Genomic DNA, 16,086 nt, shown 5'->3' on the forward strand with positions numbered 1-16,086 from the left:
GCCTGTGCAACATCTCTCACACACACATACACATGCTGTCTTACATTCTATTTACTCACACACATTCTCTCTCTCTCTCCAAGGAACATACAGGGTTCAGGTAGCATCAGCCTTCTTTCTTCAGCCATGTGGCCCTACTGATCAACAGCCTCCTTTCCGCACAGCTCGCGAGCGCAAAAAGCGTTTTTCAGTTATGCAGCCCTATAGGTGCAAAAGTCCCTTAAGTAGTGCAGCTACCAGCAACAGCCTCTTTTACACCATGCGGCCCCGCATACAGTAACCTTCTCTTTACTGTCTCATGGCCCAGCTGACAGGGACCTCTTCATTTCAGTGACACGGCTAAAGAGAAAAGGTTCCTGTCAGCTGGGCCATGCGGCTGAAGAGAGGAAGCCATGCGGACCGGCTGATAGCGGGCTCCTCTCTTCTGCTGCATGGCCAGGCACACAGCGGCCTTCTCTTTTTTGCCACACAGATCCAGGCAATTAAGCTACTGCAGACATAGCAGCCTTCTCTTCAGTCCACAGGGAGGAGGGACCCAGGGGAGCAAAAAAACTCCCTCACTGTCCCTAATCCGGAGCAGAGTAACGAGGAAATGTTGGGGCTAAATTGGACTTAAAAAAAAGATAAGCGGGAGCTATGTCTGAAACTCGGGGAACAAACACTGTGTGTCCTAACGATGCCCTGACTGCACAAAGCCTACACAAGTTAAGCCCCGCAACCACGTGACTGGCCTGACCGACCCACCAGGGCATGCCCGAAGTCCCGAGCGGCCAATCCGCCCCTGTGAGAAGGGGAGAGAAGCACCAAAGGTTGCAGAAAATCCCCCAAGGCACTGGTAAAGGATAAAAGCAGCAAAAAACAGTGGCATGAACATCACAAAGCACCATGAGAGGGGCAAAGCAGCCACTTCCAGTGGCAATTACACCCCAAAGCCTTATATTTGTATTCCAGAAGTTTTTATGAGGAGGGTGCAACATTTTTACAGAACACAGCATCTAGGGTTATCCTTGGTGTATTAAGATTTGCACATGTGACACCATTATTGTATGAACTCTACTGCTTGCCTGTGCAATACAGAATTCTGTTTAAAGTAATTTATCTTACAGCGCAGTATATAGAGACTTACCTATGCACTTATCTAACCTATTAGTTCCTTACAGACTATCTAGGACTTTCTGATCATTGCAACTAGAATAGCTTACCCTTCCATCTCCTCGTGAGATAAGCTTAGAAAATACGAGGCAGATAACATTCCAATATCAGACTCCATTAATGTGGAATACCCTCCCTTTTGATTTAAGAACCAAAAAAAAATGATCTTAAATTTAGGAAGATTCTGAAAGTCTGGTTGTTTGTATAGGATTTTAACTGAACTATCTTCAACTGTATTTTAGTGAAGGATTTCTTCAGATTTTAGGGGATTAGTTTTAACATATTTTCTTGCTTTTAGATTTCTGATTGTCAATGTGCATTGTGTTTGAAAATTATTGTATTGATATTTATATTTTTATTGTACTCCAGTTTGATTTTGATTAGAAAATGGCTATAAAATTGCCATTACCCTCACATCCCTCTCACGGTGTTTTGGAGTTTTCATGTCACTGTTGTTGGTGCCATTTGCTCCTCTTTTGGTGCCTTGGGATCTTCATACCACTTTTATTGGTGGACTGTGCTCCTTGTTCCAAGCTTCGGAGGGGTCTTACCATTGTGAGTGGCTGCTTTGCCCCTCTCATGCTGCTTTGGGATGTTTATACCACTGTTTGATTACAAGCTCTCTGAACCAGGATGTGTACACAATTCAGTCAAATGCATACACTACCTTGTTGCCAATTTTGCCCATCGATTATATATATATATATATATTTTTTTTTTTTTAAATGGATGATGGGGCTAGCCTGCCTGCTCAGTGGCAGTGCAGTGCATTGCCAAGCAGAAGGACCTGGGTTCAATTTCCTGCTCACAATCTTCCACTCCACAGGTCCACCAGGGCTGGGGTTGCCATTGAAGCAGTGTTCACGGCCCCTGGGAAAGGAGTCATGGTCATTGCACAATGGTGACACCTAGTGGCTGGATCTGGAAGCCATGATGGCAGGGTTCTGAAAGGAACTCTGGCCGAGGACTGTCGCTGCAATGACCTCACTAAAGTATGTTGGGAGGGGATATAAAATGGGGGGTGGGAATCCTAGGGTGGTTGTGAATGAAGGCTCCTGGTGCCAGATCCCGGCCCTGGTTCCCATTAAAGGAGAAGGAGGAAACTGTCAGGTGAAAAAAAAATAGATGACATTTAGGATTGTACTTTTCTCCCCATAAATAATCTCCTAGAAATACATCTGATAATGATTCAGATTTATATAATATGTGGTAGCTGAATGCCGCAACTGAAATGTTCATTATTGAGTGATCTACAGAACAGCCCTGCAGGATCTGGAAAGCTCATTTGTTACAACATCTTGGGATGGTTCTTTTTGTTGGTCCAATCAAATGTGCCATGACCACCAAAGAAACCAATTTCCTGACTTATTGCGTGCTATATTTTTCTTACAAGTGGAAAATCTGTAGCCAGCAGTTGTGAGGGGACATCTCCATTAAACATGATACATTACAACTAAGATAATATTCAGTCTCTCCTTCATCTATTATGTTATAAGTTATTTTACCCATGTATTCTGTTCCAAGTTTTTAAGAACCCTGTTCTATGTAACTTGCACTCTTCTTGCATGTCTTTTTCAGTTACAATGAAAACCGAGATGATATGCAAATTCTGCATGAATCCCGGTATATAAAAATGTTAAATAAATAAATAAATGATATTGAAATGCTACAAATGATGCTGTGTACTGTAGATGACTCTAAAGCAAACCAGCACATTGACATGCACTGACGGTAATGCTTACCACTTTGGCTGTGCAACGAAGGGCATGTAGAGGGGAAACAGGGTAAGTCTAAGACAACCATTATTCTAAGCAGCATGAACATTTACAAAGTCTCCCATGGTAGCACAGCCAAATATGAATTTTAGTGCTTTCCCACAGCTAACAGCTCAGGAGTACATTGCACATGCATTTCAACTCTCGGTTCATTTTGCATGAGAGCATCCTCTGCCTTCAGCGAGTCTATTAACAATGGGGTAGGGCAGGTCTTCCTAAATCTGTCCTGGGGACCCCACAGCCAGTCAGGTTTTCAAGATATCCACAATGAATATGCGAGAGATAAATGTGAACATCATGGAGACTCAGTGTATGCAAATTTATCTCATGCATATGAATTTTGGGTTTCCTGAAAACCCGACTGGCTATGGGGTCCCCAGGACAGGTTTGGGAAGCCCTGAGTTAGGAGGACTAAAGCCTCACTCCTGTCAAATTTCTAAGCTGCTATAAAACGCTTAGGTATTTGGAGATATTTGATCTGTTGCACTTTTGTTTTCTCAGGCTGCAAAAAAAACCCCCAAAAATGCTGTTCAGATTGGCTCAGGGGATATTTGGCTCTCCCCCAGGGAGATTCTGTCCCTCTGCATCATTTCTTGCATCCTATAGAACAGAATAGACCAGATATTTGTACCTACACGCAGGCGTAGATTTGTGCGCGCAACCCGGAGCGCACAAATCTACGCCTGATTTGATAACATGCACGCGCAGCTTTCCCCGTTCCCTCCGAGGCCGCTCCGAAATTGGAGCGGCCTCGGAGGGAACTTTCCTTCCGTCCCCCTCCACCTTCCCCTCCCTTCCCCTATCTAACCCACCCCCCAGCCCTACCTAAATCCCCCCCACCTTTATTTTTTTTAATTTACTCCTGCCTCTGGGCAGGCATAGGTTGCGCGCGCCGGCCGAGTGCCGACACGCGATCTCCGGGCCCAGCGGCAGTGGAGAGGCCTCTGGCCATGCCCACGCCCTGCCCCCGGACCGTCCCACCCCCACCCTGCTCATTCTTTTCAAGCGCTGGGACTTACACGCGTCCCGGGGCTTGCGCATTTCGCCGGGCCTATGCAAATAGGCTCGGCGCGTGCAGGAGCGGGTTTTCGGCGTTTCACACATAATATACGTGGGTAACCCTTTTAAAATCCGCCCCAATGCCTGGAACATTAATGACACGTTGACGAGCCGTATAACAGAAATACACTCTTGGCTTTCCCAGAAATGAGTTGAAAATGCTTTTCCTTTGAGCTTAAATGTATTTGTGTAAACAGCTGAATGGAATGCATTTCAGACATCACTCGAGGAAAGGTTTGAGGAACTGCACCCAATATCTTCTGCTGTTGCCATAAAATGTTATAGAGCACAAATAAGCTTTATTAGCACAACATAAAGGGAAAGCGATACTTCATGTCAAAACTACAACGGGGTTACTCAAACTTGCATCTATATATATCATTAAGGTACAGCAGCAGGGGATGATCTCCTCACAAGTTTTCTCTTGCTAGTCACAAATTCTTTGCATGGATTTCTTTTATAGGATTAGCAAATGGCTATATGTTAGCGAGAAGCTAAGTTGATCCCAGTTTTGCCCCTTGTAGTCTTGATTTTCCTAAAACAAATTGGAGCTACAAGTTCATAGATGCTATTGGGCAAAAGCAGGACTGGCTCAGCCCCTCCCTGATGACCTGAAGCCAGCTGGCAGCTCTGTTATCAGCACATTATCACACACAGTAGTGACAAAGTTCTTCATCTAGTAGTCGTAGCAGGATTCTGGAGTCAGGGCTGCCTTCATGACCTTGGTCTGCCCTCCATACTTGTACCGGATGTCGCTGGTGTAGCATTTGTTCCTGTTGTAGGTGTAGCACGTATTGTCGATGTCACTACAGCTGTTGCTCTGAGATGCCATCACTATTTGGCCACCCAGCTCAATTTCATCCGGGTCACACTTCTTGCAGCTAGAAGACACGGGTACACATGTGTTAACCATAGCCACCGAAAGCAGGCCAAGGCAAGGGAAAAAGAGTTCCTCCCTGGCTGGGACACCAAAGTGTCCATCCAGAACAATAAATGATTGTAGGCAGTGAGGGACTATACCCTCAGGAGCCCTTAGGCATGCCGACAGCTAGCCACAACCTCCAGGTGGAGAGGGGAGTTTCCCCTTCCAAGGTTGCAGCAAGTCCGGAGGGGTCTCTCTGTGACAATGTGGCCATGCTGCTGGAGCTTATTTATGTCAATCCAAAAATCCACAACTGAGGGTAACACGCCCAAAATCACAACAACCAACCCACATCAAATGTTGTTTTTCTTTATTTCTTTTTTTTTTCTTCTTCTTTATATCTCTTAAAGCATTGAAAAATTCCCAAAAAAACGGGTAATCAATTCATTGAGTCTCATTACAACCAAGACGCAACTGTGAATTGAGGTCTCAGCGTCCGAATCAAGCTAAGTACTTTTTGGTTGGTTAATGAAAACATAAGAAGCATATTCAGCCTTTGATTATTTTGCTGGCGAACTGTTTCCATTTTTGACAAGGATTGACATTTTACAAAAATTACAAAAAGAAAAAATAATAAAAAATAAAAAAAACTGTTTTTTGCGATAAATAATAAATTAGGTGTGGAGGGACGGTGGTTTGTTCATGATTAAAAATAATAATGAGGATTACCTGGATGATTCCTTGGTAAGTTTATGAAACAACCACTTCCCTCCTAATTACATTTTTTGTGAAACATTTTTTGTGAAAAGGGATTATTTATTTATTTATTTAAAATATTTATATACCGTTTTACCAATACAAGATTGACCAAAGCGGTTTACAATAGCAGTAACATAAAAATTCAAATAAAATAAAAAATAATAAAACAAAGTTGGAATAAAAATACAATCAACTTCATGATCAATATAAATTTATTTTTTTTTTAATTATAACAAAAGAGGATTTAAATAATTAACTATTATTTTAAATAAAAAGTATAGAAAGAAAAGGAAAGATTACATAATCATAACTGTCAAGATAGTAGATCTCCTGATATTTGCCTGCCCATACATGTAGATAGGCTAATGGTTGTAATGAGAATCAATGACTTGATTACCCATTTTTTGGGGAATTTTTCAGTGTTTTAAGAGATATAAAGGAGCTTATTTATGGGCAGAACAGTTGCTCATAGGCACTTGCCTGCTTTACCTACTGAAAATTCACCCTGATGGTAGAAGCCCGTTCCCAGCACTGCACTGTTTATTCACTCTTGCTGCTCAGGCTACAAGCTGTTCGCCAGCCCCAACTAGCCTAGAGCAGCCATCAGTCATGACAATTAGACTTGTGCTTTCTCTCCACCACACAGCATCGCCAGCATTGAGAATCTGTACCCAGGCCAGAATAAGAATCTGTATTTCCTCTTCTTAACAATGAGCAGAGGAGAAAGGATTCGCTGCCTGCATGATCAAAGGCCGGCAAACCCTCCTTTTCCAGCAACTAGAGGCCCTGGGAAATGGGGGGGCATTCCTACAACGGAATGGCAGATTACCACTGTACCAGCAACGAGAATGGAGGGTCAGAAAACAGAAAGAGACCCCCTCCACCCCATGCCCTTTTTTATCAGCTTCAAACCCTTCTCCTCTCTCCGTCCTGCTGCACCGTGGCATCATACTTACTGAGGGTCCCAAAATTCCCTGCTTACACGCTGCAACCATTCTGGCAATGTGCACAGTCACGCTCTCACAGGCCTAAAGAGTAAGAGCTATAAGAAGGGACTGTCCTACACCGTTCAGCTATTTGTGTGCCAGTTCCACCACTAAAAGGGGAAAACGGACCTCAGTGCTTCAAGATGAATCAATCAGCTTGGCTCCTGGAGGTGCCTGTCTGATACTGGCTCTCATTTCTATACAGAACAGGGCAGAGAAGACATTCACAGTGCTCCCAAACCCTCATCCACACCCAAGTCAACTTCATTATGGTACCGCACATAAGAAAGAGACAAAACTTACAGTTCTGAGAGTCGGTAGACAAACTTTGTCCTCAGGGGGGAAGTTGGGTCCGAAATGTTTTCTCTGCTTTTCAAAGGAACCCTGAAGCAAATGAAAAAGACTTTTTTTTTTTTTCCCCCATTTCATTCCCCAGCCAAATTAGTAAGACAAGATCATTCACCTGTGAATTAAAGTAAAATCAACCCGTTCATGATTTCATTTTGCTATGTATTTAATGCTGAAGAAAATACTGGGGTTCAAAATCTGTGAACACTACTCTACTTTATCCAATCCCAGCACATTGGCTCTAAGGAAATCCCAAGGCCCTAATCTAATGATCCTCCCCAGACTCTGCACCGACCCATGCACAGCTGAAGAGCCAGCTCAGGGAAGCAGACGGTTCAAAGGGGGGACTGAGGGCCACCCCCCGCTGTGCGGGAAACCTTGTGTTCAGTTCCTGGATCGTGGGCCTGCACCATCTCCTCCTCCTCAGAATGACTGGCTGGGGAGCTTAGCCCTAGGATTAGAAGGGACAATCCTCTTTCAGAACCGCTCAAGTACCAACTTCGGCAACAATTGTTCTAACTACCCCACCCCTCCCGGCTCTGACAGACAAAATGCAGGTATCGCAGCCAAGCCAGAGACATTTTAACAAAGTCCTTCAGGCAAGCTATTTCAGAAATCAATCTCTGCGCACACTTTCATGCCCCAACCTAACCCCGCCCCCTTTTGTCATGTAGCTAAACTTGTGAGTGCCGAGAAACAATGCATGCATTTTTACCCTCATATGCAATAATCAAACAGTGTTCACCCATGCACAAATCTTTGATTATTGTCTCCCTAAACGACTGCACCAGCCTCTCCGGAGCACTCTGCATTTGGACGTGCGTTTTGGACGCATGTCCAAAACGCACGTCCAAATAGCACGTGCTATTACCCCTTATTCAGTAAGGGGTAATAGCACGTCCAAAACGCGCGTCCAAGCCCCCCAAAACTAATAGGGCCCGCAACTTGCAAATGCATGTTGATGGCCCTATTAATCATTCCCGCGCGATACAGAAAGTAAAATGTGCAGCCAAGCTACACATTTTACTTTCAGAAAAGCAGTAAAAACTGCTTTTCTGTGCACCCTCCGACTTAATATCTTGGCGATATTAAGTCGGAGGTCACGAAAGTTAAAAAAAGTTAAAAAAAAAAAATGTGAAATCGGCCCACGGCTCGCGGCTTGAAAACCGGACGCTCAAGTTTGCCGGCGTCTGGATTCTGAACCCTTGGCTGTCAGTGGGCTCGAGAACCGACGCCGGTAAAATTGAGCGTCGGCTGTCAAACCCACTGATGGCCTCCGCTCCTGTCCAAAAAGAGGCGCTAGGGACGCGCTAGTGTCCCTAGCGCCTCTTTTTACCGCTGGCCCTAATTTAAATATTTTAGTTTACTGAATCACACGCACAGGGCACTGGCCTGTGCGCATGCTGGGAGAACGGGCGCTCGCTCTCTCTCCCGCGAGCTTTACTGTATCTGCCTGCTAGAAAGTGGGAGCTGCCCTTTGCACTTACATGATTCGGATATTTCTCTCCACCACCTCTTCGCCGGGTTTGTCTTTCGAAGGGACTAATCGGGAGGTAACTGTGACACACTTACATTTGTTATTGACCAGCACATGCTCATAGCTGCTACCCTGACCTGAAAGAGAAATATTCACAGAACAACATATTCAAAAATAAGAGCAAGTAGAAGATGTAATCTGTTCCAACTGTGCTAGTGTTTTACTTATTCTTTCTTAGGCATGTCAGTTGATACAGAATAGATGTGAATGAATAATAGCTTCTATTCTTCTGCCCTGTAAGTGCTCTGTTGTATCCTCCTTCACTGCAAATTCTATAGAAAGGGAAGGAAATGAGGCATTAGTGTTTTCTGGCACACAGGATAGTGCCAGCAATAGCTCTGAAGTCCAGAGCTTCCCAAACCTGTCCTGGGGATCTGGTCAGGTTTTCAGGATATCCACAATGAATATGCATGAGATAAATTTTCATGCACCGGAAGATCTGTGTATGCAAATGTGTCTCATGCATATTCATTGTGGATATCCTCAAAACCCAACTGGTTGCGGGGATCCCCAGGACAGGTTTAGAAAGCTCTGCTGTTGTCACTGATGCACCTGCATGGTGTGCACTATCATGTGTACCTGAAAACAATGGTGAAATCCTTCTTCCACCTGCTAATCTTAGGGTGAGCAAAACTCAAACGTTTCCAGGTATGGAGATCTTAACTTATGAGTTTGGACAGCTAATGAACTGGATGAGTTTGTTAATTGTTGAAGGTACAGCTGGATATTATGATGTGAGTTTGTATCTGTTTTCTGTTTACCCTAGGCAATGGATCCAATTGCTTGGATTTGGACTCCCAAAGGGATCTTTGCTGTGGTACCATGTTGTCCCTATACTCAGCAGAGTCACTGATTGCCAGCATAGATTAGTTTAGTCTGGCAATTCAGCAGGTCAAAATAAGCTTCTGGTCACGATTCTAGCTTCTGTAGAGCAGGTAACTTGCCGCAGGGGGTTTTATTCTCTTCTTGGGCTGACGTGGCCAAATACTCCTGTGGCCTGATCCTTGATAGTGATGTAGAGCAGTGGGGAGTTTTCTGTGCCTGTAGAGTAGCCTCAAATCAGTCAATCCCACTGGATCATGTCAGTGTTTAAGTGCGCAAGAAGATAGCCCATGGGACCCTGACACATCTGCCTGCATTAGGCTGCTAGCGAATGGGACCCCTATTTCCTGACCTTTGTGCAAGAGAGGTTTGACAATTACAATGCAGTTGCACTTTCTCTTTGAAGATCTTTGTGCCAGTGGAGAGATTTCATACTCGTCTAGTGAAAACTCCTTGTGCAGCCCTGGTTCTGCATTTTACAGGAATCAGGTGCTTGATATCCGCATTCACTGCCAGGGCAGCCAGAAACACACACGTGGCCCAGAAAAGTGCTACCGTGTGACATGAAGCCCTAGGGCCAGCAAAGAGTATTTTAACATGCACACAGTTATGGAACTCGTAGAATAAATGTGACAGGACTTTAGCAAAAATATAAAATAAATATAATACAGAAAAATGGTACATAAAATAATCGAAAATAGCATGTAATTATTTATTTGCCTATATTTATACATTAGATAATACACATGATACAACCAAGTTGAATTTTAACAATTACAGAGCTGGAAACTAGCACCTGAAATACAAGAAATATCCAGAGGGTGTCGCTGTTGCTACACACACACACACACACATATGCCTAAACTGTTCATCCCTGTGTGACTGCCAAAAACCCCTTTCCATTATACAATTCTCTAAAAGATAGACAGTCTGTGAAATTTTAGATTTGTGTGACTGAAGTATTTTTTGATTACAGAAATTCCTTGTTGCAAAAATATCACACTTAACTAAGCTCCACCCAGAACTAAAGAAGCCTGTTTTCTGGGACACACACATGGGCCATGCTCACATTCCTGGCCCGTGCATATTTGCGGATATGGAAAATAAACCCCCATCGGAGTCCTCATGTACCCCTAACATGTCCTGAAAATTTGGTGTGGATAGGCACCAAATATGAATGTTTTCAGGGGGATAGAGACACACTCACACACATACACACACAAAACACAGCAGTCTCATAAGCCTTCTTTCTCTTTGACAAGTAGGCTAAAAATCAATTCAATTTCATGTGCCTAGCTTGAATTGAAAGATTATTTGGGTTTTTATTTTTTGTACACATTAATGGATTGTACAAGTGTGCACAGATGGCTGAGTCCACTATTCCTACTTCTGCTACTTATCATTTCCATGTGACCAAATGCTTTTTAATATATTCATACTCATAATGTTCCACCCGTTCCAAGTGTACGCTCATGGCGGATTCCAATAAACAATTCAAATACAACTGATAACATGAATAAATTAAAATGAATGCTGTTACACACATGATAAAAGTTCCTGCTCTGTCCAGACACACACAGAGAATAAATCAGAGGCCATGGGAGATTGATTTATTCCTTATAGAAAAGTGGTTAAAATCAACAAGACTAACATTAGGGAGAGAAAGAGTTTAAAATCAGCCTAAAAAGAAGAGTTTTAAGTAGGGCTGAAATCTGCCCAGAAAGGAGGCTACAGGCAGACCCTGCAGAAAGGTGGAAAGCAGAGTCAGGAATTGATGGTGGAGGAGAAAGGCACAGATAAATTTGCCCTATGAACAGTTTATGAGGAGGGCCGTAGGGAAACATAGGGGAGGAGAGGCGATGAGGAGCCGCAGAGGGAATGCACCAATAGGTGAGCAAGAGAAGCTTGAAGTGTACGCGGAAGCAGATGGGGAGCCAGAGTAGCGACATGAGAAGAGGGGTTACACAGTCGTAATGATATCAAAGGAAGAAAAGTCATGCAGCTGAATTATGAGTGGATTGTCCCATGAATAGATGATCCAGTGGGAGACCTGTGTGGAGCAGGTTGCAGCAGTCTAAGCGGGAGGTGATAAGAGAACAGATAAGGGTATAGGTAGCAAGCTTAGAAAGAAAGGGATGCAAAAAAGCTCTGCCACATTATTCAGTAACATTGGCTGCCTGACACAATTAAATTATGCCTTAAAGTCAAACTCTCACATAGTAGCAGAGTAAATGAGAGCAGACAGATACCAAAAAGCTCCATCCAATCTGCCCAGCAATGGGTTTAGGGTTGTTATCTGTGCTATTTATAACTGTCTTGTTGTTCGGAATTTGAACCTATATTTCTATCCTATAAATAGAGGTCTCTGATAACAGCATATTCTAACTTATTTATTTTATTTATTTATTTAGGTTTTTTATATACCGGCATTCATGAAGAAATCACATCATGCCGGTTTACATTCGAACAGGGTGTGCAAACAGTAGTACAAACAGTACAAAACTGAATTTAGTGTAGAGAAATTGCAGTTACATTGAAACAAGGGTACTGGAACTGGGACAAGAGAAAATACAGTAGAAAGTTAACTCATAAATTTATCCAGAGTATAGTTTTGTCTGTCTTAATGTCAGTCATAATAAAAAAAAAAAAAAAGAAAGTAACAGGTGGTGGCCAGCAGAAGCCTCTGCCTTCCATTCCAGCTGCAGTGGGGAACAGGAAGCAATTAGCCTGGTTGAAAAAGGTTCCAGGTCAGCGACCTAGCTTGACCTGGCCAAACAATCAGCACTGCTTCCTGTACTGCCAGCATTTTTTTAATGCTTCTGTTTTGACAATGGTCGTAACATAATCGTGCTCCCGATGTGGGTCAAATGGCAGGCCATTAACACTGTGCTCACCCACCCCAAACCCCATCTTGTACAGGTTCTTAGACCCAGCCAAGAAAAGACAGCCCTCAGCTCATGAGCCACACCCTGCGCTTGGATCTTAGTCAAACGTCTTCTGTTTGCATACTGATAAACCACAGATTCATCATTAGAGAAATACCCGGAGTGACTATTCCCAAGAAAAGTGTGGCCATACAGTTATAAGTACTGCTTTGACAGACCTTCTGCTGTGTGCTTTCTACAGGTTTCCGGTTCACAGGACTCTGCTGTGGGGAGTTTATTTTTCCTTACAGGTTCACAGGACTCTGCTGTGGGGAGTTTATTTTTCCTTACAGGTGTATTTGCAAAGCATCTCTCCCTTGGCCAGCTTGAAGCAAGCGGTACATTGCAGCTGAACGGTTCACAGCATCTCAGAGCAGGGCTCCATAGCGCTGCTCCTTCAGGGCCGTGGACAGCCCTGACTTTTCAGGAAACCTACAACAGATGCTGACGAGGCAGACCTGCATGCACTGAATCTCAGACCCAGGTCAGTTTGCATATGTTTGCTTACCAGACCCATTTGTGGTTCTCCACAGCCAGATATATGGTTCACGTGGCCATCTAACTTAGGACAGAGGAGACTCAGCCTTTAACTTAGGACAGAGGGGACTCAGCCTGTGACCCTCAGGGCCCTCCAAGGTCACCCTTTCACAGCACACAATGCATACAACAACAGAGCAGCACAAAGAAAGCTGATTCTTAAACATTAAGGATAAAAAGAAATTAACATTCAAATGTAACTTATGAAGTGCTTCAGTAAATCCCACACTTTGAGTGTTCCTGGTATAAGAAATTTATGGAGGAGAAACCTAGTGGTTAGAGCAATGGGCTACACACTAGAGAAGCCAAATACCACTTCACCCACGAATGTGCCATGTGACCTTGAAGTCACGCCGTCCTCCATTGCCATAGGTACCAACTTACATCGTGAGCCCTCATAACCACAAGGGATTGAGAATCCCACAGCCATTAGGAAGAGGTGATGCCTTCCCGTTCCGAGGGTCGCTCAGCTCCAATTTATTTTCCTTTATCTCATGATCAGAGAAGAGTGCTGTTGAGTTTTTTTCCTGACCCACCCAATGGAAAGGGGGAGCTTTGGGCATTGTTTTTATAGCGAGAGGGACCTCACCGCCACAGGTCCTCACTCTGCCATGGTCTACGCACCTTCTTCCATGAAGATTTCCCCACAGGTACAATATGAGAGATATCCCGCTGACTGAGCACACTCTTACTTCCCAACTATGCTCCATTGCATCAGTAGAATGATGAGGCTCGTACTGTTCGATTTTACACAGCCGGCGTTCCTCAGTGAGGCAGGCTGAGAGTTACTTCTGTGTCTCAGACACATTCATATATTAACTTCTTTCTAACCCATATCATCTAACTATGAGCTCTTTTTGATTCTAGGTTGTTTTCTCTCTTTTTTTTTTATGCTTCCGATATGAAAGATCACAATAATCAGGGACAAGAAACTTAATCAGAAAATCAAAGTAATAATAGGCGAAACGTGTGCCACGTCGGTGCTTTTCAGCACTCCTTTTGACTCAGTTCACCTTAAATGTCTCATATCGCAAGATTTTCTTGTTTTCTGATCAATGTTTTTAAAAAAAATGCTAAAAATGAATAAATAGGCACAACTGTTTTTTTTAACAACTTGTTTAGTACTCATGCTTGTGATGCATTTTCAAGTCTCCCCTTACCTGTCACCAGCGCAGCCCCCGAGAACACCAGCACCGCTGCCCAGAACAGTGCCCCGACCCGGCCATGCTCCATCTTGCCTCACTTCCTCCTTCTTTTGAAGAATTTGATGCCAAAGCTTTGCCTGCCACTATAAGAGGGGAGGAAATGGCAACGGCTCTTGTTTCCTAAAATAACAACCCTAGACTTTAAAAAAAAAGAGGAGGTGATGATGGTTGGGGGGAGTCCCTGCCAGGTGTGGTCACAGTTTATACTGAAACCAGATGTCGCACGACAAAATCTGGGCATTAACATCTTCCTGCAGCCTTCATTAAAAACATATTGTGCTGTGGCCTGTGTCTATGCCTTGCCTGCCTTTGATTGATGATCCTTCATACTGCATGAGGATCTTTTCCACCAGAATACATAGAAATAAAGGTCAAAAACAAGTTGCAGGTGATGATGTTTTACTAGAGTAAAAAATTGGTGAGCGTCTTTTGAGAGCTATTGGTCCTTTCGTCGGAAGCGGCGTAAGAAAAATCCTTTCCTGGACCGGCACACTTGGGGATGCAAAGTACCTCACGTGGATACCAAAACTACTTTTCACATTTTAGCAGTTGGAAAAACATTCTTGTTTTAGGGGCAAAATCTTGGGGGAAGAATTTATTGGACGATTGCAACAATTGATTACACCTTTATATTTCATTTTATGTACAGTCTTAACAGGCTGCTCTTTCGAATAAGCAACATGCAATAAATCAGCGTAAGCATGAAAGAAAGCTAAAAAAAAAAAATAATAATAATAATAATAATAATAATAAAGTAAGCCATGAATACATTTTGTCTTCTCAGAAATATATGTAACTATTAAGCATAATAGGTCTCTGAGAACAGCATATTCTAAGTAAGCCATCGATCGAAACATTGTTTATGTTTGTAAGTTTTTATATCCCGAGTATAGTTTTGTCTGTCTTAATGTCAGGGATAATTACAAAAAAAAAAAAAAAGTAACATGTGGTGGCCGGCAGAAGCCTCTGCCTTCCATTCCAGCGGAAGTGGGGAACAGGAAGCAATTAGCCTGGTTGAAACAAATTCCAGGTCAGCAACCTAGCTTGACCTGGCCAAACAATCGGCACTGCTTTCCTGTACTGCCAGCAAATATATTTTTTTTAATGCTTCTTTTTTAGCAATGGTCGTAACATAATCGTGCCCCCAATGTGAGTCAAATGGCAGGCCATTAACACTATGCTCACCCACCCCAAACCCCATCTTGTACAAGTTCTTAGACCCAGCCAAGAAAAGACAGCCCTCAGCTCATGAGCCACACCCTGAGCTTGGATCTTATGGTTATTCACCACTAGTGTGTGTATACCGCTCATCATCTCCACTTCCTATTGCCTATTAAGCATATACATACATGCGGGGACAAGCTGATGGCAAATGACACATCAGCTACTTCACATCAATGAGGCTTCAGGCCTCCGGGGCAGTTAACGCTGCAGTACTCCAAATGCACGTCTTTTTCATTAAAGAGGATTTTTTCAGGCAGGCAGCACAGAAGAGCTGCTTTTGAGTCATTGCCAGAGTCTGGATGACACGGCCCAGCAGCGTTTGGTCTGCTGGTCTGTATATAACCAACTGAAAACTCGCACTAGCCCAAGCATGAAAACCAAAAAATATGCACAAGAACAAGAAATGCAAAAAAGAACCTGAGTAAAAAGATCAAATACAGGTCCATATTCAGCAACATTTAACTTGTGAATTATCCGGCTAAAGGCCAGCATTTGAATATTTTGGGCACTTATCCAACTAATATTTAGCCGAATAATGTAAGGGTGTTCTGGGGGAATTTCTGGACAGAGTTCGGTTAGCTGGCTAACTTTGATATCCATCTCACTCTGGGCGTGCTGTAGAGCACAGATAAATGTATCCGGCTGTCCTTTTATTCAGTGGTGCGGCTATCCCAGTGTGAGCACCCCCCTCCACAGCCAGCCAGATACGTTTGTCCGGCTAACTTTGCAATCTGGACTTCATAGTCTGCAACTGGATGCACCGCGTCCTAGAGTCAGCAAAACGTGTCCTCGTGCCTCGGGAGCTCTCTAGCATGAACTTTTAATTCCAATACCACCGCCGCTGTTCTCTTTTGAGGCTCTCCCTAAAGTTACGGATTCCAAATTGTTTTGTTTTG

General features: G+C 43.5%; 1 protein-coding gene across 1 annotated transcript; it reads right to left on the reverse strand.

The window, feature by feature from the left end:
- Nucleotides 1–4,252: 4,252 nt before the first annotated feature.
- LOC115090004 (immunoglobulin J chain-like) lies at nt 4,253–14,072 on the reverse strand. The gene is made up of 4 exons (XM_029598540.1): nt 13,922–14,072; nt 8,429–8,555; nt 6,897–6,977; nt 4,253–4,867 (listed from the first exon to the last, which is right to left on the reverse strand). Exons 1-4 carry the CDS (start codon nt 13,992–13,994, stop codon nt 4,663–4,665), a joined length of 486 nt encoding a protein of 161 aa, XP_029454400.1. The 5' UTR covers nt 13,995–14,072; the 3' UTR covers nt 4,253–4,662.
- Between the last annotated feature and the right edge of the window lie 2,014 nt (nt 14,073–16,086).

The sequence above is a fragment of the Rhinatrema bivittatum genome, chromosome 1, assembly GCF_901001135.1.
Source record: "Rhinatrema bivittatum chromosome 1, aRhiBiv1.1, whole genome shotgun sequence".
Taxonomy (NCBI): Eukaryota; Metazoa; Chordata; class Amphibia; order Gymnophiona; family Rhinatrematidae; genus Rhinatrema; species Rhinatrema bivittatum.